Source organism: Tenrec ecaudatus, chromosome 4, assembly GCF_050624435.1.
Source record: "Tenrec ecaudatus isolate mTenEca1 chromosome 4, mTenEca1.hap1, whole genome shotgun sequence".
Lineage (NCBI taxonomy): Eukaryota > Metazoa > Chordata > Mammalia > Afrosoricida > Tenrecidae > Tenrec > Tenrec ecaudatus.
Genome location: NC_134533.1, coordinates 196,773,944 through 196,797,800, shown reverse-complemented (window position 1 = coordinate 196,797,800; position 23,857 = coordinate 196,773,944). Strand labels below are relative to the sequence as shown.

Sequence of the window (23,857 nt, the reverse complement as noted above, 5' to 3'; positions counted from 1 at the left end):
ACTCACAAGGCCAGTCCTGTAGGCTCACTAGGTGTTGGCATCAACTCAAGGGCAAGGAGTTTGCATTTGAGAGACAGTCTAACCACCCCCTGCCTGCCACGTGGTGTTTTTTGGGATGCCGGAAGCTATGCTGATGATATTTCAAATAGGAGTAGGGGCTTTCCAGACAAAGCTGGAGCAGGAAGCCTGACACTTACTTCCAAATACGAGCCTACGAACATACTATCGCTCACAACAGATCATTGTCAAACTCCCTTGCTTTGGACATGTCCTCAGGTGGGACGGGGGAGGGGTCGGTGGTTGGAAGGGGACATCCTGTCTGGAGAAGAAGAATGTCAAAAGGGTGAGGCAGTCCCTGGATAACTCGAACATGCCAAGAACTGGGAGGATGAGGCAAGACCAGGCGATGTTTCGTTCTGTTGTCTATAACATCACCCTGTGTCAATGGCGCCTCTCTCTCTACAGAGTGTGAACTTGATCGTTCATTTTGTGGACCTTTGTTCACCGGACGTTGGCCAATGGTGATCGCTGAAGGGCTAGGAAAATCTTGATTTGATTACATATTTTATTGAATGTCAAGTTTGTTTTCTGGTTACTAGAGTATTAAATTCTAAAACATTTATAAAGCACGAAAGAGTAGGAGGGCAAAACTGACCCAAATCTGAAATGATCACTATGAAGATTTTGTTGCATTTCCTGTTAGCTTTTCAGGATGCATTTTAGCACACGTGAGATAAGTGATTTTCTAATTACATTTTGACTTTTTAAAACTTGACATTGTCAAATCATTTCTCCACATAATTACTTGACTTTTATATACTGTCCATTTAAAGAGTGTCTGGTATTCCAAGGCTGCTGGCTAATATTTTTTCCATCCTGGGATATTTAAGTTGCTTTCAATTATTCCCTCTTTTCGTGACCTTTTCACTGGATAACCTTATTCATCAGTTCCAGGTTTTCATAACCGAATTAGCTTCCTCTTCTCGTCTTTATTTTTCCAGACAGTTTCTTGTGTTCTTCCTGCTGCGATTTCACCGGGAACGGCAAGGACACTTTACGCTGTTTTAGGCTTTCCCGGTCTCTGATTGTCTTCTGCATCTCCGGCCATCTTTGCTAGAGGCCCCACACGCTGTTTTCAGAAACGATATTCTGAACCACGTTTTGTTTTTGTTTCTGCTGTCGAGATGATAAAAAATAAACGATCATTTCTAAGTGATCGCCATAGGTGTGTAGAAATCCCCGGTGTGGAGACATTCACGTGTCTTATTTCCGGATATTTAAATACTCAGTGACAAGGTAAAATCCCTCTTCATTGACGTGAAGTTCTAAGGTTTGTTTTATAGAGCAAGCAGTGTGAGGGGCTGCAGGCTGGAGCCTCAGAGGGGCTTCTCTGGGTCCACTCCACACACAGCTGCTCAGATGAACAGCTGCGCCTCAGACTGGACCACGTCCGGCCCTGGCCAAACACCTCTGGCAGAAAATTCATTTTCAACCTTCAATTGCTGCCTGCACCTCCATCCAGCAGACCAATTTCTCCCGCCGCAGATTCCCCATGCGCACCAGCAAACAAAGGATCTTTTCAGAAATCTCCAAACTAATCTTCTTATTCACCATCTGCCGTAGTCTTTTTCCTCTTAAAGGTGGCACGTGGACAAAACTAACAAGCAAAGCAAACAAACAAACAAAGGGGAAATGTCAGGCATCGGCAGATGTAACTTACCTTGGCTCCTTTAACTCCGACGGGACCATAACCTGGACTGCCATCGCCACCCTGTAAACAGAGCAATTCATGACAACCTCCCCGCTGCCTGGTAAAGGCAGACGTGGTCACAGAAAGGCAAGGGAGCTGGCTGTAAGGCTGGATTGGGGGAACTCGGAGGAGGGTGCTCCCTCTGGGGCATGCTGACGGGCTGTGAGAGTGGCACTGCGGGAAACTGGCAGGACGATGTCATACCCACTGGCCTTTTCATCTGTAAAATGGCAACAATACCTACTTGCTGTAAGGATTAAATGAGAGGATAACTGGCATCTAGTAATAGCTCAACCCAAGCAGCTGGCAGTATGATCTCCTCTGGGTAACAGGTATCTCTGACCGGAGCTCTCGTCCATTAATCAAGTCACTGGATACAAATGTCTAGGTACCAGCCGGCGCCATCGGGTCGATGCTGACTCATACAACCCTACGTGCATCTGAAGGAAACACGGCCAGTCCTGCACTATCTTCACAATGGGTGTGCCCACTGGGCAGCCACGGAGTGCCTGGGCACTGGCCACTGTCTAACTCTTGCAGGGGGCCTGAAGGAGAAATCCTGGTGGCAGGATGGGTTTCTGTTGGAGAGCTTCGGAAGGGACAGAGGTTTGAAGAAGGGCTATGGAATACTGAAGGCCAAGTTTTGTCCACTTCACAATTTGGCAGCTAGTCTCCTGGCCATGATGTCTGGTACCTGGAAATTGCCCCCCTGGGAAGACTGGTCGCTGGCCAAGGAACTAAGCCAAGACAAAGTTACTATCTCTCTCAATTCTTGGAAAACTCTAAGGTCAACTCGGGATAGTATCCTTTAAATGCTCTTCAGAGAATCACACCAGATGTCGATTTAACTAGAAGACTCCCAGGGCCAGATCCAAGACAGCGGTAAATCACCAACCGGCATTCCTCGAGGACCGGGAAAGCCAATCTCCCCCTTTTCTCCTGCATCTCCAGGCTCTCCCTGTAGCGGAGAACAGAAAATGCCTTCTGTTAGGTTTCACGGATAATGAGAAGCAGACACGATGGCGAGGAGACAGCATTCAGCATCCCGGACAACGACAGGGGCTTGAGCTGAAGGCTGCACACTGTGCAAGTTAGACCCGAGGCCCTGCTGTCCTGGGCTCCTGTGGCCTCCTCATGGATAGCCGAAGCCCCAGGAAGTGTGATTTATGGTCCAGTGCAAGCTATCATTTTAGCACCCCCCTGGTCTGGACCACACCCATGGCAAGGTCTCACCAGGGACTCCAGGAAGAGGGCCTGGACTGTCTACCCCTCTCTGACTCTCTCACAGCACACTTGACCCAATGCCTCCACCTCACATATCAACCTCTCAATCCACTCATGATGTTTGACACACGCCTTTCTCTACAGATAATAGAAACTGGATCCTCACAGTGGCATGCCTTCCCTGCAGACGTTTCCAAAGTGGCTGGTGGTGGTGGTGTGTCAGTGGGGTGCTCCTCTTTCTTCTTCAGCCTCACAGAGCAAGAAGACAGCATTTTCCCTGGTCCAAACGCCCCATGTCTAGGCCAGGACCACTACATCACAGGCCCCAGGAAACCCTCTATCTTCAAGGCAATTGTCCTCGTCATCCAGGTACCCAATTGCATCCGCTCATCAACTGTCTTCGAAGCACTCACCTCCCGGCCCCAGCCATTTCAGCCCTGGCTAACGGTTTCCCATTACAAAGCTAACTTCTCTTCTTACGGTCTCAATATGCCCCGTCTAGAAATTTCCCCATTAGTTCTCTGGTCTCTTTAATATCTTCAATGTCCTTTTTTCCTTTAAGCCCGGGTTTTCTTCTTTCATAAACAGCCTGTGGCAATCTTGTGACTGTGAACTAATGCCCACCCGAGCCTTTCCTGGACCTTGCCTGGGGTTAGTGGTTAGTATTCTCCCCCTTCTCCTTACATGCTGGTTTTGCCATAGAGTAATGTCCCACACCGTGTCCATTTCCTCCTCACCGACACTCGAAGTTGGCTGGTCTTTCCTCCTGTTCACTGTCACTCTTTTGGTTCATTCTTTGGAGGGTCTTAGTCATGGATTGTGATGGCTTCTCCCAAACCCCAAACTAAACTCACTGCCATTGAGTCAATGCAACTCACACTGACTATAGGGCAGGGTAGAACTGCCTTTGTGAGTTCCGAGCATCGTCGTTCCTTACAGGAAGACAGTCCTGTCTGTCCCCCAAAGAGCAACTGGTGGTTTCAAACAGCTGACCTTGTAGATTAGTGGCTGAGCCCATAACCACTCTGCCACCGTGCTTTCCTGTTGCAGTTGATATGCTCAACCTCCCTCTGGACATCTCAGCAGCCAGTGTGCTTTCCTCTTTCTTCGCAGTCTTTCCTAACAACCCATGGTCTATTACCTCTTACTCTTCTTATATGTAGACATGACCAAGAGGTTTTTTTAATTATTCAAATTGATCCCAAACTGGCATCTTACGCCTGTCCTGAACTCTTTCTCTAAGCCCTCATAACTTTCCTATTTCTATGATGGTGAAGCCACGCATGCCAGAAACTCGGCTCTTCTCTGTGCTTCCAGCCATTACAGTACAAATCCCACTGAACCAGCACAGGCCCCTCCTGGACCACACTGTTAAGTCACCCCTTCACTGCTTGTCCTGAAGACGGTGAGGGCACACCAACAGGCCACCTAACTTTAAAGTCTTTCCACCCTGGATGCCTATTTAAAATAGGCATCTAAAAAGCCGGCTGTGTGCACATGCGTCATTCAAAACGTTTCACTAGCGCTTCACTGGCTTCAAAGGAACCTTGATGGAACAGCGGGTTTTGACTGCTAAGCACAGGTCAGCAGTTCAAAATCACCAGTGGCTCCTCAGTAGAAAGAGGAGACTTTCTACCCCCATAAAGATTCAGTCTCAGAAACCCATAGACATAGTTCTACCTGTCTTATAGGATGCCCCCACGAGTTGAAAGTGACTTGAGGGCAGTGAGTTGCATTTTGAGTGAGTACTAGTTAGTGAACAAAGTCAGTCAAGCTGGGTTTTCTCGTTCTTTACGAGCCAGGCAGGCACGATCATTTTTCCTTCTCCAAATATCCTCGCCCTGGATTTTCCACCTGCATATCTTCCTTCAGACTATTGCTTCTCTCTGGAATTCATCATCTATTTCCAATATTGACTTGTCAAAATCTTTCTTATCTTCTAGTGCTCATGCAAAGTCTTGGTCCTCTATAATATCTCTTCCTACAGCCCCCCTCCCCGCCCCCCCAGTCAACTTTCATTGCGCAGCCAACGTTCTACCATCGAGCAGAGTCTTTAACATATTCCAGCTTCTGTGGGGGTCGAATCCGCGTGATAGCTACTATTGGACTCATTTTATTAGGTGATGTAGAGTTGGTTGCCACTCACAGGACCCAACGTACGAGAGCAGGATACACTGTCCTGTGCGTCATCCTCGTCATGTTCCAGCCACAGTGACACTCGCCTCACTGAGAATCTTCATTTTACTAAGCATGACATCCTCCTTTAGGCGGTTCTCTCCTGGGAGAATACCCACAGGACATAAAGTCTCGCTACCCTCACTTCTCACAAGAGGTATTCTGGCAATTCTGTTCTTCTTCCAAAGCAGGCTTGTTTTTCGTGTGCATTCTCCTGGCAGTCGCGGTCTATTCGATAGCCTTCACCTGCACCATCACTCAGCCGCGTCAATACTTCTCCTGGCCTCCAGCGTTTGCATGTGCACGAGGCAACTGCAAATACCCAGCGCTGTGGGTCAGGCACACCTGAGTCCATGAAGTGACCTTTTAGCGGAACTTGGAAGCTGATTTACGCAAGACAAGGTACTGTTTGATTTCCTGACTGGGTATTTAACGTCACATCCCAGAAATGCATTCATTTGCCAGCTATTGACTAAGCTCTTGCCATGGGCCACGCCCTGTTGGAAGCACCAGGGAGGCTTAGGAACCATGAAGACCAAGCTCCCAGGCCTCCTGGAGGGGACACTGCAGCCTAACCACGCCCCCTGCAGGACTTTGCCCTTAAAAGGTGCCCAACAAAGGTGTGAGTGAATGGAGGCAATGAAGAAAGCAAAGCAAAAAAGCAGGTAGAACGGGGAAGGAGGAAGGATGGAAAGAGTAGAGAAAAGGAAGAAGGGTTGCCCCAGAAGCGCCCCCTTTCCCTGAAGTTTCTTGCTTCAGGTTGGGTGAAGGCCCTCATGAGATGGAGCCGGCCAGGAATGCCTGACTTCATGCTGGTCCACACCCGCAAATGTAGAACTTGCCGGCCCTCTATGAAGCAAGTCATGGTGTGGAGCAATGAGATGTGCTCCCCGTTGTGTTGAAAGGATTCTGGCAACCAGCACCAGATGCACTTCTTTCCGCAGAAAACCTCAGCCGTAGTGGCTGTAATGAATGTGACCTACTTTATTTCCTTGGCTTCCCAAGTGACCTTGACTCCCTTCCTTTCCTCCTGGTCCAGCAGGCCCCTGAAACAAAACAAAAGTGCAAACAGAGGACAACGCGAAGCAACTTTTCTTAGACCCCTTTGTATCTTTTTCTCAGAAGAAAATGAACTACAGATGGATAAAGGGTTATGGCTGCTCTGATTTCTGCCCTGGACAAACGTGTTTCAGCTCCCATCGAAAGGCAAGGGAAGAGAAGAAGCGTAAAGCACTAACTCATCCCAGATGTCTTGTAAACGCTTGCGTGTCCTCGTGAGTCTTCTCTTCCAGAGCCTGTAGGTTCTCACTGTTCGGCTGGTCGGGCAGATGTCAGTCAGTTGTAGACTAGTTAAGGAAGGCATCCTAACCGGCATTGGCCTTGGACTTCATTCTTGACTGGTCTCCTACTTTGGTAGGAACCACTTTTGTCAAGTAAGATTATTTTTTGCTTTCAAATAATATGATGTGTTTGAGGGGCTTGGGAAGTTTTATAGAAGATAATGAGAATTTCCCATAAATTTAAAAAGTCCCATCATCTATGAGAAAGCTAAAAAATTTAACTAAAAGAAGTAGGTATTCATAAGGAAATTTGTTAAGGTGGTACAAGTTAAATATTCAAATTTTTTTTACAAAGTCAGCTGGTAATAAGCTAGAAAAAATAAATGCAAGTAAATCCCCATCGGTGGATAAATACACCATGTGTCTGCACGGCACATATATTAGATATAATACAACTTAGTTCTTCTAACATTCTAGAAAACATGCTTCATTAGAACAGCCTGAGAGCGAACTATTTAAAAATCTAAATTCAGAGAAGCACAACTGCCTGCCTCTGTTACTATGGGATTAGACTTTTCCTTTGGGGTATCCAGACAGATGGTAGCAAAAATCTCTTTGGATTAAACTGTTTATAGGTATTTGCAATCAATTTCAGCACCAGTGAATTGAGTTCATTTTTCACAAATATTTTTGCCTTGGTTGCTATAATTTAAAAGTACATCAGCCAACTCTCGGTAACAAGCATGCCGTTAGCACTGGAAAATAAGCTTGGCATTAACCTTTTGGTATCGACAATGAAACAAACAAAGAAACAAACCATAATAAGTTGGATACAAAACATCTCCTAAAAGAAAGGATTGTGGAATAGTAACTTGGTTACTAAGGAAGATGATACTGATCTCTACACAATCCCTCATTATTTTTCCCCTTTGCTCTTTTTTTAAAAGTCATTTTATTGGAGGCTCATACAACTCTTATCACAATCCATACATACATCAATTGTGTCAAGCACATTTGTACATTCATTGACCTCATCAGTCTCAAAACATTTGCTCTCCACTTAAGCCCCTGGCATCAGGTCCTCATTTCCCCTCCCTCCCCACTCCCCCCTCCTTCGTGAAACCTTGATAATTTATAAATTATTATAATTTTTTCATGTCTTGCACTGTCTGATGTCTCCCTCCCCTTTACTCTTTTTTATGTTCAAGGACAAATGTAAGCTTCACTCTCATAGAGCTTTATCCTATTTCCTCTCATTTTAGCTACCACTGAAGGCATGAAGATAGTTCCAATGACCATCATGCTTAATCAGGTCAACACTGCTCTGTCTTATCGAACTTGTTGTTGATCAGATACTTATTGGAATGTTTCTGATAACTTTTGTAACACCAAGTCACCATGGTCTTCCTTCTAGCTCTCTGGCCTCCTCTTGGTAATCCCCCAAGACTCTTCTTTCTTCTTTTGGATTCTTTTTTTCTTTGCATTTGGAAGGAATTTTATAGTTATTTATTTTGAAGTATTCAACTGCTAAGAGCTCAGCAGATGGGCCATACCAGCGGCCCCATGACAGAAAATGAGGTTATCTATTTCTATGAAACTTGACGACTTGGGCACTTTATGAAGCCGCTCAACTCTGTCCTATGTCACCATGAGTTGAAATAGATGAAATGGTGGTGGGTTTGGGTTTAGTCCAAGGCACTTAGTTGAATGTCAGACTCATTACAATGCTTAAATGCTTAAGAATGATTAAAATGCTTATTAGATATCTCATGGGAATTTATTAATAAGAATGGCCTTAAGTCACATGCTCCTAGCTGAGCATTCCATTTCTAAAGGAAGTGTACCACCAGTTAGCCTGAAATTCAAACGAGATGCCTGAGAATCTTCCTAGACCTTCTCATCTAGAACACATTTCAAAATCAGTCAGCTCCAACCCCCACAGACACGAGTATTTTTATTTTCCTGTGCTCATTGCTATCACCTATCATCAGAGAGTAACATCGGCAAATGGTGGTTTAGGCAACCCCAAGACCCCATCCTCCCACACAAATCAGCAGGAACTATTAGAACCAACTTTGTTGGAACTTATAAACTGTAAAAGTTAGCAGTAAGCAAATGAATGCTGAATCAGGGAGAAAGCAACTAAGTCTGGTAGAAGAAAAAGATTCAATGGGTCAGAAAAGAAATCAAGGTAAATTGAAAAAATACTTTAGGATGAATGAAAATGGAAGTACCACATATTAAAATGTAAAGGATAGAGTGAAGGTAGTGCTCAGAGAGAACTTTATACTTGTAAATGAGTATATTAAAAAAATAAAAACCACCAAATCAATCATTTAACATTCTATCTTTAGGAGCCAAACAAGGAATACAACTAAACCCAAATCTAGCAGAAGGAGAGAAGTTGTAGTAAAGATGAAAGAGAATTCACGTGAACTAGAAAGCATAAAAAGAATAGAATCAACAGCAAGACCATAAGGTGGTTCTTTGAAAAGGCCAATAAAATGACTAACTTCTAACTAGAGTGCCATGAATGCAAACAACTAAAATCAGAAATGGAAGAGCTGATTACTACTGACCTCACAGAAGCTTTTTTTAAAAATATAAGTTTGATTATATGAACCACCATTAAACATGATCGCCTAGATGAAATGGGAAAATTCCTAGGAACATGCAAATGACCTAATATGGCTCAAAAAGAAATACACAATCTAAACAAACATAACAAATAAAGAGATTGCATCCGTAATTACAAACTTGTGGAAAGAAAAGTATCGGATCACACCGCTCCATTGATGAATTCTACTAAAATGAATTAAATCAATCCTTTTCAAGCTCTTTCAAAATACAGATGAAAAGGAAACACTTCCTAAGTCACTCCAAGAGGCTAGAATTAACTTGCTACCAGCGCCAGGCAAAGACATATCTTATATGTGTGTCTATCCACGCGCGTGCGCGCACACACACACACACACACACGAACAATATCCTTATGAATGTAGTTGAAAATATTCAACAAAATACTAGTAAACCAATCACAACAGCGTATATGTTGAGGTAGAACCTTGAGTTAAAACATGAAGGGAACAAAGCAAAGCAGAAAAAGCAAACAAACAGCATTTCTTCCAAGGGCATTCTCTCCTTGTTATTGTGCATGGACTGCACTTCTTTCATAGCATAGCTGTGTTGCCACGTTTGATTTATGCGGTACCCAACACTGCACACATTAATACGCTCTCAAAACACGGTTCACAGACTTCACATATCTTAAGAAAAACTTTCAAATACTCTTCTTATTCCTCTCAAGTAACTGACCCCGGTGTGCTGTAAAACACTGAAGCTGATGGCAGTGGATTTATTGAGCCAGTAAAGAGCCATCTCTCTTCTTATAGATCTGATTGTGTTTGTTTCCTTTTGGAAACAATGTGAGATCCCATTCATCATGTTCTAGAGATAAAAAAATTTCCACACATCTTTGAAACAGCATTTACACTGTGTTGTTGACAAGGGCATTTCAAGAAGAGGAAAGAAAAAAGGAAATCATACTTTCCAGCTAGATAAACAGAAGAGTCAGACTTGAGAAAAGACATGTCTTTTAACTAAGCCCAGCAAGGCCAGAGATTAATGACTACACTCAACAGCCAACGCACCATTAGAGGGGACTCACTCATAAAGATGCACCACCAGGCAAATGGACTCACTTATGTGAGTAACAGCCACTTGGATACGACATTGGGTTCTAGACCAAGGTAAATACCAAGACCTTTGGATTTTAACCCATCTACATCTCAATATTATATATAAACAGATTAAGTCATTGCTCGAGGTATGCTTCCTTTGGCATTTACCGAATTTTTTCCTAAATCCCAAATTTTTGTGCCAGCAAACTTTTAAGGATTCAGGGATGTGGCCACAAATCAGTAGCTTTTCACTCATTAAGTTGTATCGTGAAATTGAAAAAAAATTGCCTTGCTTTTTGAAGGAACATATTCATGAAGTTGGAGAATTAAAATCTTTAGAAGGAGCAACTAATATGCTTTACAATACTGTGTCACAAAATAAAAGCATATGCAAATGCCTCTTAAATATTTTGATGGTGGAAGTGTTGGGCCTTGTCCAGTTTAACTAATGGACACAAAGCCATGGATTCCCATTTCCCCCCTGTCGGCAAGGACACAAGTCCTTTCCTCCATCTCATCCTTTCGTGCACTGAGGAGTTTACTGCCGGTTGAGTGTCAAAGTGTTCCTGGTGGCACTGCTGGCTAAGCATTCGATTGCTCATGGCAAGGTTGATAGTTCAGACTACCAGCTGCTCCTCAGGTGGAAGTTGAGGTTATCTGCTCCCATGAAGATTGACAGCCGTGGCAACACTATGTAGGACCACTATGTGTGAAAATGGACTTTCTGGGGGTGGGGGGGTGGGGAAAGAGGACCTGATGCAAGGGGCTTAAGTGGAGAGCAAATGCCTTGAGAATGATTGGGGCAGGGAATGTATGGATGTGCTTTATACAATTGATGTATGTATATGTATGGATTGTGGTAAGAGTTGTTTGAGTCCCTAATAAAATGTAAAAGAAGAAAAGAGAAAAAAAAAAAAAAAGAAAATGGACTTTCTGGAAGAGGACTTGGGTTTTGGTTCCTGGTTTCCTGTGCACCAGGCACTGCTGTTTGGAACTTTGGGGATGCAGTATCAACAAGATAACATGCCGACCCTCATGGAGCATACAGTCTAGACGAGAAGACAGAAAAACAACGAAACCAACACATATATCCCGTGAGAGCAGGCAAGCAAGGGCTTTGCTCCTCCAAGTGTGGTCCTGGGACTACCTGCGGCAGCATCACTTGAGAATCCAGTGGAAACACAGACTTTCAGGCTTCATCACAAAGCTACTCAACCAGAATTTGCATTTTCAACAAAATCCCAGGTGCTTTTTAGATAGTTTGATGCCGGAGGACCCTTGGTGCCAGGCCATCCGTCCCAGGCCACAGTATACAGTGGAATCACCTGGAGAGCATTACGATTAAGTATGCTGGCACCACTTCCTGGGATTCTAATAGAAATTGTCTGGAAGCATCTGAAGGAGCGCTGGTGGGATAGTGGGTTACACGTTGGGCTGCTAACTGCAAGGCCAGTAGTTTGAACCTACCAGACACTCCAGGGGAGCAAGGTGACACTGTCTGCTTCCACAAAGGTTTCCAGCCTTGCAAACCCACAGAGGCAGTTCTACCCTGTCCTATAGGGTCGTTGTGGGTCTAAATTGATTTAATGGAAGTAGGAGAGAGGGTCTCTGGTGGTAGAATGTTCCATGGTTTCTTTAGGAGGAACTCATGTGCATCTAGCATTCAGGACCACTTAAGCTGCCTACATTCTTGCCACAGAGAATACACACCACATGGGAAGTCCCTGGCCAATTGGGTTGTATGATCCGATTTACAAATAGGGAGCATTCTTAACCCAGAATCGCTGCTGATTAGGGGGTGGGAGATGATTTCTCTGTCGGCCAGGTCAACAACCTGCTTTGCACGGAGGTAACCAGGATTTGGGGGCCACCATCAATTTGGTGCTCTGAAGGCAAACCTACCAACCTTTGCAGGCCCTTAGGCATTATTCGATAACTCCATCTAAAGGAAAGAAACCACCAAGACATTCATAGAAGACCAAAGTCAAACGTCGTTGCAGCCAATTTCTCTCATCACATACCTGAGGACCTTTACTTCCACGACCGCCCTTTTCTCCTTTCACACCAACAGCTCCTCTTGGACCCTAAGTACATAGAATGAAAACATTATTTCCACCCTAAAAGAGAACACTTGACTGATAACGTGGAATTAAACGCGAAATCAGTGGCACGGACAGGGACTGGCATGAGAGCTCCTATCTGCTATTATTTGATCTCGATTGATTGAGTTCTCTCTTATCTGGGCAGGGCTATAGTGGCTTAATCCGAAACATTGGCAGTTGGCTGGTGCAGTTGAAGTGACTATAGCTTAAAGGAAATACTGAATAGCTGAGTTTTTCAGTTCTGCTATCTAAGTATCTTAAGCATCTTTGATCCGAATTCTACCTTGCAAGTCTGGATAGAGCAGAGGATGTACATTGGTGCAGTTAGGAGCTGGAGGCACAGGGAATCCAGGGCAGATGATACCTTCAGGACCAGGCGTGTGAGTGGCAATACTGGGAGGGTAGAGGGAGAGTGGGTTGGAAAGAGAGAACGGATTACAAGGATCTACATGTGACCTCCTCCCTGGGGAACAGACAACAGAAAAGGGGGAAGGGAGACATCAGACAGGCCAAGATATGACAAAATAATAATTTATAAATTATCAAGGGCTCTTGAGGGTTGGGGGGGGGGAGTGGAGAGTGAGGGGAAAACAAAGAGGACCTGATGCCAAGGGCTTAAGTGGAGAGCAAATGCTTTGAGAATGATGAGGGCAATGAATATACAGATGTGCTTTACACAATCGATGTACGTATGGATTGTGATAAGAGTTATATGATCCCCTAATAAAACGTTTAAAAAAACAAGTAAATATTAGAGTAAAGTCATAGAGAGCATGAGAGATAGAAGAGAGATTGAAATAATGGAGTCGGACACATTTCATGGTAGCATGCTCACCTCAGCCTCACTTGGTGGTCCGCATGGAGAGAGAGAGAGAGATTTACTGCTAGCTAAGGCTTATATATTCTCTGGGGATGTGCAAGCCCCAAGGATCTACATGAGACAAGAAGGGCGGACCCTAGATTCATGAAGGCAGCCTAACCTTGATTGCCTTAGAGCTAGAGACTTTCTTTAGCCTAAGCTTTCAGGGGAAGCAATCCACTCACCCAAACAGCAGGGAGTGAGCGCTGCCTACTGTGGGAGAAGCAATGGTGTCTGCTTGCTCTGGATGACTGGAGTCTTCAGGGAGATAACTTGACAATCATTTACCATTAGCTGCAAGCAGTGTTCCAAGTCTAACAGATATTTGGGGGAGACAACTTGGGAGAAATCTTTCTGTTTCCCACAGCCAATTAGACAATGGTCATTGTGTTTGATAGATTATAAACAGAGTATTCTCTGAACATATTATGTTCATCTTTGAAAAAACCCTTTCCACTTTGGTGGACTTGCAGCAATTGTTTTGACAGTATTTTTAGCTCTTTGAGCATTTTCAGGAATTGTATAATTCATTCATAATATCTCCAGGAACTTGGATGCAACCCAAAGCTGAGATGATTGTCACTCTTTAGTTGCTTGGCACTTTTTATCTTTACATTATATAATTAAATTTAATAGTTACTGAAGTAACACTTGCAAGAGAATAAAAATGTAGTGCTTGAGCAAAAGTATGAGTTTTACAAAATGAATAAATAAAGATTACAGGCTTAAAAAATCCTAAATGCACATTCCTGATATTAAAAACAAAACAATCCTGAATTACGTAGATCTGAAATCTGGATATTGAAGTGGCGTTTCTATTTGATAACTGAAAACTGACCGTGAACAAAATATGGTTTATGGTGAGATACAGTCTGGATATTTATCTGGGTACTTCTTGAGTATTATATATTGCTTATTAACTCTGGCTTCCATGTGCTATTTAAGCCACCTTCATGCAGGGATTAGTTTTTACATCTCCCTTTAAAATATACCATGCAAAAGAGTAAGGGTCGACACACATGGTAGAAGGAATGGTGTAGTGTTAGCTGTTTCTCTTCAAATAAAGTCAGCCAACCCACTTAAATCCTTCTCTGTAAATCCAGACCTAACATTCTTTAGCTGGCAAGTAATGGCAGAGACGAAAAACAAAAACAAAAACATGAAATCAGAAAGAGCTAGATGGCCAAGAAAAGACAATTTACTGCTCTGAAGTCTTGGCAAATGCGGACAAAGTTTCTCTTCTGAAGGTTAGGGTATTTTGCCCACCTTCTGTGCACCAAGTTGTCAACGTGGAATAGTTACTTTTATGTTTGTAAAACTATGCGGACTACAACTTTGAAAAAGAGCAGAACCGCTGATTGCCATGCATATGCCAAATGCAATTATTTCTCAAGTTCTCAAAGTTAAAAATTTGAGGAGGAAAAAAATTGTTCTGACACTTTGTGGGCTGACCTTCTCACATGTCAGCATCTGCTCGGCTCTCCTTTCTCTTTTCCTTTATTATTTTAGGCTATATTTTGCCCTCTCTGGCACTTGCCTCCTTTCTCCTCATGTGATCAGGGTGAAGAGCCAAGCATGGCTTGCTCTTTGCAAAGGAAAAAGTGCTCAAGGCGTCTCCCCAGAGAAGTGAACTAGAAAAATCAGGCTGCGTGCCATACTATACATCACTCCACTCAAGAGTCCAGCTGTATTGGGGACAATTATTTCCGAGAATAGAGCCATTCTTCTACACACGGTCATCCAACTCTATAGTCCTTGAGCTCTTGCTGTGCTAAATTGACCACAGTTCTCAGATTTGTGGCTTGATATTTCTCTTGGCTCAAGATCTCCTTGGAATACCCTTACCAGCCCAAGCCCAATGCACAGGACAGGCTGCCAAAGAGCTCATTCTTCTACCTCTGCACTGGTAATAAAGATAAAGAAGACCCAGTGTAATGCAAGCCAAGATAGAGCTACTTTCTTAATTTTATTACCCTGAATTAATTTGGAACCGTTGGAATTCTGCAATGGCTTTGAGGGCTAGTTTCAAGGTTTTAGGCCTCCCTGCTTCTAAGTGGGAAACCATAAATCTTTCTGTGGTCTCACATTCTTATTAGTTTTAACATGTACCTGAGGCCCCTTAAGTCCCATTGAGCCTTCATGTCCATCTGGGCCTGGGACTCCTTGGTTTCCCTGTCATGAGAAAGAATTATATATATATTTCTTTATTTTTCAATCTCAAGGATAATGGAACTTGGAAAAATAAGTGCAATGATGAAATCATGGTGTAGCTCAGTTGGCACGCAACCTGTGATGTTTAAGGTTATGTGTCTACTGAGCCGTGCCATGATTCTCAGTGGCTTGGTAGTCATGCAATAATGTAACTTGGCAGTGATGGAAGGATGTAGTTCTCTTCCATTTAAAAAAGTCTGCTTTTGGGTCATCTTCTATTTTCACATAGCACTGATTTCCATATCATAACCATGTCAATAAGTAAGGAGTAGGTGTAAAGTATTAGGTACTGACTTCAAAAAATCTTAAAATTTAATTTACACTTTCTTCAAAAATTCCAGGCATCATACAACATTTCTACTTAATAGGCAAAATATCTAGTGATAAAAAGTAGAGCATTTTCTTCACATTGCCATTGCATTCTGTGACCAATAAAAGTTCCCAAAAGAGTAGGGGTGTGCAAAGAACCTTAAACAACTACTTAACAACATTAAACTATTAGGTGAGCTAGTTTAAGTTTATATTTTAGTTGCTAGGCAGTTGGTTATAATGGTCCCTCACTTTCCATATAAATCAGAGGGAGGAAATTCTTCAACACCTCTCTCATCTCATTCATTTATTGTATTCCATTGGCTCGCCTCTTTGTTGATGTCTAGTCTCGAAGTATGTATATGTATAGTAAACTCTCTTTGTCTTTGTCTATCTGAAAAAATACCTATTTCACACTTACTGATAGTTTAGCTAAGTATCAAATTCTTTTTTTTTTTTTTTTTTGGCAGGCAAAAACCCTAGTTTATTTCAGCATCAGCGACATTTTAGCAATCCAAAAATAAACTCTACGACAGGCCACGCAGGAGTCTAGGGCAGGGCTAAGGGCTGGGCCGCCAGCGGGGGTGGGGTGGGGTGGGGGTGGTGGTGACGCAAGCCCTCCAATAAGTTAGGAAGTGGCAGCGGTGGAGGCTCACTTCTGGGCGGGCACCAGGTCATCGATGGGCTGGCCCTGCTCCAGCCGCTGTTCCATGTCAATGAGCAGCTTCACGCCGTCCACCACCATCTGCACCAGCTCCACCTCCGAGAAGCCCAGCCGGTCCGCATTGGAGACGTCGAAGACCCCACCCACAGCAGCCGTGTCCACACCGCCTGTGCCCCGCTTCTGCAGCCGCAGCCGCTTGAGCACCTCGGAGAACTTCTCATGTTTGCCCAGGTGGGGTAGCTTGATGTGCACCCCCGCCCGCAGCCCTGTGCCCAGGTTGGACGGGCAGGTGAGCACGTAGCCAAGGTGAGGGTTCCACATGAACTCATAGTTCTTTGACTTGAAGAGTGTCTCGATCTGGGTGAGGCCAGTGCAGAAACGGGTGAAGACCTCCTTCATGTTCCCCCCCTTCTGCATGGAGATGACCCGCAGGTGGTCCTCCTCATTGATCCACACCAGGAAGGTCTTATTGTCATTGTGCCAGATGCCGCGGGCGTCCGGCCAGTCACGGGCCATGCCAGAGGCCAGCAGCAGCGGCGACACAGGCTTGTCAAAGAGGAAGTGGTCGTCTATGAGCTGCTGTTGCTCCGCCTCCGTCATGCTCTTGAGCGCGTAGTACCTGCCCGACAGGTCGCCATCCAGGCTGGACAGGGCTTCCACTGCCAGCTTCTCTATGGCGCGGCGCTCCCCGCGGCTGCAGTGCGGGGGGAGGCAGAAGCCGCGGATGCTGCGTCCGGTGCGGACCCGCGAGCTCAGCACATAGTTGGGGTCCAGGTCGTCGCCACCCTGGAGGTGGTCGGCGTTTAGGTCGGTCTTGTGCTCATCGCTGGGCTTGTAGCCCCCGTGACGATCCTCGATAATGGGGTCAAAAAGCTCCTTGAAGACATCGTAGGACTCCTCGTCGCCCGCCACGCAGCCCACGGTCATGATGTAAGGGTGGCCGGGGTTGTCCACGCCGGTCTGGATGACGTCGTCCACCGTGAAGCCGCTCGGCGTGCATTTGGCGCGCAGCTCGGCGTACAGCTCGGGGGTCAGCACCTTGGCCATGTGGTTGTTGTGGCCGCTCAGGTCGGGGAACTCATCCTCGGCCGGGAAGCGCAGCTTCAGCGCGTTGTGGCTGTTGGAGAAGGGCATGGCGGCGGCGGCGGCGGGCGGGCAGCCGGGTGGAACACGGGTTCAGCTGCGAGGAATCCGGGCGCGGCGCAGGCGAACCTCAAATTCTAGGTTAACATTTATTTTTCCTTTGTATCCCAAAACTACTATGCTGTTGTTTTCTGGAACGAACGTATTGTTCAGTTCATTTACAAAAACCCATCTTTTCTCTCTGGTAGTGTTTAAGATGTTTTTCTTTAAAATTCAGGAGTTTTTCCAGGATGTAATGGTGAATGGGTTTATTATTTATCCTGAAAGCATTTTTAATATGAGGATGTGTTTCCCCCACTTTGTAAAATTCAAAGTGACAATTGCTCTGTCATTGCAGGTTAATTGAGCATATGTAAAAAATCAAAACCAAACTCACTGCCATTGAGTTGAGGTCTATTCATAGAGACCTTATAGGACAGTCTAGAACTGCCTTTGTGAGTTTCCAAGACTTTAACTGTTTATGGGAACAGAAAACCCAGTCTTTCTCCTGAGGAGTAGCTGGTGGTGTTGAACTGCAGACTTTGGGGATCACAGTCCATCGAGTAACCCCTATGCCACCAGGGCTCCTAAGCATGTATAATGAGGTAATAATTATAAGCCACTGTATAGTAAGGGTATATCGTATAGTTTTTGGCATAATTAACATTTGAACAAAATATCTAGAATACTGAATTTGCATTAGGGTTTTGTTGTATTTTTCTTGATTTCAAGGAGATTTGTGTGTGTGTGTGTGTGTGTGTGCAAATTGTGAGAGAGGCTTCAAAGTCAGCTGAACAAAAATCTAAGAGAGAGGTCACCCACTAAGTTCCTAAAGCATGCACTTGAAATCCAAACAAGGTAATATTGAACAGTAATTGAGCCAAGTACTGTCTTTGGTCATTGATTTTTATCACCTTTGATGAAAAGGTCCAAACTTTTCTAAGATTTTATTTCATAATTAATATCATCAAAAGGCCAAAAAATTAGATTTGGAAAAGCTCTTACAGAGCCTTTATTCTAGTTCATTGATTAGACATGGAATGTTTATCATTTAGAGTTCAGAAAAAAATTATTGTACCTGTGGGCCTGTGTGTCCCCTTTGGCCATGAGCTGCCTAAAATAGAAGAAAAGGGAAGAATATCATTAACTGAGAATTAAAAATTTTTGATTTAAATTAATAACACATACCTTAAGACACTGATATATAAAAATCCCCCTTAGCATAGTACTTAATGTATTGTTATTTTCTTCCCCGTGAATGCAAAATGTTTCCAACTTTCAATTCCTACCCTAGGGCAATAAGTCATTGAAATAATTGACAATTGAATCCTACAGATACTTATGAAAATAGATTGTGGACAATAATTTGGCCTCCACTGAACTTTCACTAGAGCTATTCACAAGCTGAACAATTGACTGATTTGAATTTTCTTTCTTCTTATTTTTCCTGAGCTCTAAAGCCAGAAATCAGGAGTGCAGTAGCCAGTTGGCAGGAAGTCAGAGGAAAAACTGAAACAATTGACAGTATGAATCTTTTTGTACATTACATTCAGAGGCCAAAGATAATCAAGCTTTAATTTTAGCTCCAAAAAACAAATAATAAACAGCTCCCTTCAGCTTTTCAAACAGTGCCATTTCATCAGGCAAATGTGCCGCACCGCTTTGACATGTGAGAAAACAAAGATGCGACTGTGAGGATAAAGGTGACCTTCAGCCATGGATGGTATTTTCAATGGCCTAATATGCAGGTGAAAGCTGGACAGAACATAAGGAAGACTGGGAAGTGACTGCATTTGAATGATGGCTTGAGTGAAGAATATGACCTGTACAGTGGACTTGTAACTTGGATAAAGGACAGCCAGAATACTCCTTAGACACATGGATGGTCAGGAAGAAGGCACAAGTTCATTACAACAAAATAATAAAGAAAAGGGTCAAGTGGCTATCAGAAGAGAATTTATACAAAATAACCGTCATTTATAAATTATCAAGGGATCATGAGGGAGAGGGGAGAGGGGAGGGAGGTGAAAAATGAGGACCTAATACAAAGGGCTCAAGTAGAAAGCAGATGCTTTGAGGATGATGGCAACAAATGTACAAATGTGTTTGACACAATGGATGTATGGATGGATTGTGATGAGTTTAAAATTATCTTTTTAAAGAAAAAGAGCAGTTATAATTTACCCTTGAATGCAGAGCAATGAAAATGAACTGAAGAAATGACAACATAAAAGAACCGAGTGGAAGATTTTAAAGGGTTGCTAGATAATGCAAAGCACTATAATGATATGTGCAAAGATCTGGAGTTAGAAAACCAAAAGGGAAGAGAGAACACACTTCACACTTTTCAAGCTAAAAGAACCAAAGAAAATTCAAGGCTTGAAGGACTCCATGGGCAAAATATTGAAGCAGGAAGCATAAAAAGAAGATGGAAGGAATACTGTGTTAGTCTGGATAAACTAGGGAAACAAATCCACAGAAACACATATGTTTAAGAGAAAGTTCTATATAAAGGGTAAAGTGTACATTCAGAAAGCATCCTAACCAGTGCTAGTGCTGCCCAAGCCCATAAATCCAACATTAGCCCATATGTCCCATACCAATCTACAAAGTCCTCCTCAATCTCACAAAACACACTCAGTGACACCGACTACAGGAGGAAAAGCCGAATCAGTGAGCGTGTAAGCATCTCAGCACTGGCAGGGGTCTCCACACGGCTGCTCCAGCACCCAGGGTTGCATCAGGGTAGGTCCATGTGGATTCTCCTTAGGGATGTCTTGCAGGAAGTGATCCTTGCCAGCTGAAGCAGGGAACTGGCTAAGGCAGCTGTACCCTGGTCTGACCATCAGAAAGCAAGAGACCTGAAAACGCAAAAGGCGAGGCTTCCCGAGCCATTTATTTCTCCGTCCTTCAATTAATCCCACATGTGTTTCTTGGCTAGGTAGGCATAATAAATCTTAACTATCTCAAATACCATTCCTTCATAGAGTACCAAAAAGATTTGATGCATACATAGAAGACCCAACACGTAGAGCACCAAAAAGAGTTGGTTGATATTCAACCATTTGAGGAAGCAGGAGCATATGATCAAGACTTTGGTGGAAAACAAGGTTCCAGGAGTTGACGAAATATCAATTGAGATGGTTCAAAAAATGGAGGGAAATCTAGATGTGCTCATTTGTCTATGTCAAGAAATTTGGGGGTGCCTCAGCACATCCTCTTTGGCTGGAATTGAAAGTGTAGGTACTGCTAGGGCAGTGGTTCTCAACCTTCGTAATGCTGTGACCCTTTCATACAGCTCCTCATGTTGTGGTGACCCTCAACTGTAAAATTATTTTGTTGCTACTTCATAACTGTAATTTTGCTACTGTTATGAAACAGGAGACCCCTGTGAAAGGGTCGTTCGACTCCCAAAGGGGTTGCGACCCACAGATTGAGAACCACTGCACTAGGGGCTCTGAGATGAACAAAAGGAAACAGAGCTGGCACCTGTGGGAGATGGAAAAGGTGTAGTCGCTGATATCCCGGATTTGCCCAACGCTCCATTGGAGAGTGAAGAGGAAGAAGAGGAGGGAGCTACAACACTGAGCAAACCACAGGTCTATACCCATGGACCCAGAGCATGGAAAGCTGGTGGAAAGGATGATGGCAGGTATACGTCTGGCTGCCTGGAAGTAGCACCGAGGGCTAGCTGCCTCATCACTCCACATTCCAGGCTGGAACCAGCTCATGACTAAATGAACACATCCTTGGTTTTAATGCCCATCCCCATTTCCCCCATCTCCCTTACCACATCCAGGCAAATCACACTTCTTCTCAGTGACCCACTTTATTCATTTCTGTACATTTGGGGACATCGGTTCAAGGCCAACCTGTCTTAGCATGTATTGTTCCATGGAGAATAAAGCACCCGATGTACACAGCCAAAAAAGAGGAAGAAAAAGAAGAAGTAGAAGAAAACTGGAAGCCAGATAACTGGTGAAAGGATTTAAAAAAATCCATATTTGTGCCCATTTAAAAAAAGGTTAGCCAAGCTAATGTGGAAATTATCTAGCTGTATCATTAATATATGCAAGTCCGTGTTTGCTAAGGATAATTAAAAACAGCTGCAGCAATCCATTGGCAGGTGACTGCCTGAAATTCAATCTGGATTTAGAAGAGGAGATGGAATCAGGAGATGGACTGCATTGCTGATGTTGAATGGACCTTGGCTGAAAGCATAGAACACCAGAAAGATATTTAACTGTGTTTTATTAACTATGCAAAAGCATTTGACTGTGGGGAGCAGTATAAATTATGGATCACATTACGAAGAATGAGAATTCTAGAACACATACTTGTGCTCATGCGGAACTTGTATAGACGAGGAGGAATCGCCCCCAAATCTGATTTTTTCAAAGCTATGTATTTAAAAAAATTTTTTTTACAGAATAATCTGATCACCTTCAAAGTACTCTCCATTACATTTAATACATTTGTCAAATCTGTGATCCCATCCTTCGAAACATTTTTCAAACTCATCTGTTTGGCTGGCCGACAGCACCTCCCTCGTTTTTTCTTCTATGTCATCAATTGCTGATCTTTCATGTCCCTCTTCACTCGCAGAGACAAAAAGAAGTAGCACAGAGTGAGGTTAGGTGAGTTAGGTGCATGGGGCAAGAGATGCAAGCTGGCTTTTTGCTCAAAACTGGTGCACTGAGATGGCTGCGTGAGCAGGTGCTTTGTCGTGGTGGCAAAAGTCTCCATCTGACAAATCAGGCCTTTTTGACACATACTGTCACACAATCTTTTCAGAACCTCTAAATTGAAAGCTTGATTAACAGTCTGACTTGGTGGAATGAGCTACAAATGCACTACGAGTCAACATTTTCGTCTATTCAGGAAGTTGATGGATTTCCAGAATGAGGTTTCCCATCAATCAACATTTCACTTTTTTTAAACAAGAAAATCACTTGTACACTTGAGTTTTTTTCCATAGTGCTGTCCTTGTAAGCTGTGTTCAACATCACAATAGTTTCTGCGCGTCATTTTTCCTGGGAAGGAAACAAAATTGAACAGCCACACGCTGCTCTCTTAAATTGGCCGTCCCAAAAAATGAGGTTCAAGTGAAACTGCTTTTACAAAAAAATTTACTGTGACCAGAGAGAACCTTCCCAGGTAACACCACTGGGTGCACTAACTCAGAGAGAGTTACTAGATCTCGCTTAGCAGAAAACAATCTATACTATGAAAGCTCTGCCCATCGAGCTTTTTCCTGTTTTTTGTTTTGTTTTGTTTTTTGGGGGGTGTACCTTCTCGTAGACTAAGAGGCAGCCATTTTAACCGTACAAGGGAGATATGAAGTGATTTAAAATTAGGAAAGATGCACATCAATGTTGTATCTTTTTACTATACTTATTCAATTTAAGTGCTGGGCAAATAATACAAGAAGCTGGACTGTCTGAAAAAATGTGTCATTAGGATTAGAGGAAGACTGATTAACAATGTGTGATATCGGATGACACAACCTTGCTTGCTGAAATTGAAGAAGACTTAGAGCACTTACTGATGAAGATCAAAAACTATGGTTCGCAGCATGGATTATACCTCAAATTAAGAGAAGCAAAGCAGACCCATAAGCAACAGCATAAGTGGAAAATAGTTTCAGATTGTCAAGGATTTCATTTTATTTGAACCTACAATCAATGATGATGGAAACAGCAACCAAGAACTCAAGCAATATACTGCTTTGGGAAAAGTTGACTCCACAATTTCTGGAAAGTGTTGAAAAGCAGAGAGATGACTTTGATGAGTAAGGTGTACCTGACCCAAGTCATGGCTTTTCAACCACCTTATAGCTATGCAAAAGCCGGACAATGACTAAGGAGGACCAAATAATTGATACACTTGAATTATGGTTTTTGCGAAGAATACTGGATACACCATCGATGGTCAGAAGAATGAATAAACTGGTCTTGGAAGAACTATAGCCAGGTGCTCCTTACAAGTTAAGATGGTAAGAAGTCATCTCAGAAGTCATTCTCAGAAGAGACTAGTACCTGGAGAAGGACATCATGCTTGGTAAAGTAGAGGGTCAGTGAAACAGAAGGAAACCTTCAGTGAGATGGATTGACATAGTAGCTGCATGGTCACACTTGTGAGATGTCACAATACCGGACAGTGCTTCCTTCTGTGGTATATAAGGTTGTCATGAGGTGGAACAGGTTCACTGACACTTAGCAGTGTTCGCTTTGGGCACTCATAAATGAGAGAACCACCCCGAATATTTGAAGGTTACCGATATTCAGTCTATGAGCAAATAAACAAACACATATCATCAATTTTGTTGTTGTTGTTGAGAATATACAAAGCAGAACATACACCAGTTCTGTAACTTTGCTGTGTACAGTTCAGCGACATTGATTGCAGTCTCCGAGTTGTACAAGCCTTCTTTCCTCTTGAGTTGCTCCTCTCCTGTTAACATAGCTCACAGTCTCCTAAA

The 23,857-nt window shown here is 43.5% G+C and overlaps 2 protein-coding genes across 4 annotated transcripts in view; both read right to left on the bottom strand.

Annotated features, from left to right (window-relative positions):
- The window catches only part of COL6A6 (collagen type VI alpha 6 chain), a 161,617-nt gene that overhangs the window by 46,789 nt on the left and 90,971 nt on the right, over positions 1 to 23,857 (bottom strand). For all 3 annotated transcript variants that reach the window (XM_075547205.1, XM_075547207.1, XM_075547206.1), the window contains exons 21-26: positions 18,455 to 18,490; positions 15,180 to 15,242; positions 12,131 to 12,193; positions 6,133 to 6,195; positions 2,646 to 2,708; positions 1,721 to 1,771 (exon numbers count right to left, since the gene is read on the bottom strand). In XM_075547205.1, the coding sequence (XP_075403320.1) occupies positions 1,721 to 1,771; positions 2,646 to 2,708; positions 6,133 to 6,195; positions 12,131 to 12,193; positions 15,180 to 15,242; positions 18,455 to 18,490 (339 nt within the window). The remainder of the gene's footprint in view (positions 1 to 1,720; positions 1,772 to 2,645; positions 2,709 to 6,132; positions 6,196 to 12,130; positions 12,194 to 15,179; positions 15,243 to 18,454; positions 18,491 to 23,857) is intronic.
- On the bottom strand, positions 16,035 to 17,456 carry LOC142445404 (creatine kinase B-type). Its single transcript, XM_075547204.1, has one exon. The coding sequence runs from the start codon at positions 17,386 to 17,388 to the stop codon at positions 16,243 to 16,245; it is 1,146 nt and encodes a 381-aa protein (XP_075403319.1). The 5' UTR covers positions 17,389 to 17,456; the 3' UTR covers positions 16,035 to 16,242.

Excerpts from the sequence above, each read along its gene's own strand:
- LOC142445404 (XM_075547204.1), bottom strand. The coding sequence starts at position 17,388 with ATGCCCTTCTCCAACAGCCACAACGCGCTGAAGCTGCGCTTCCCGGCC.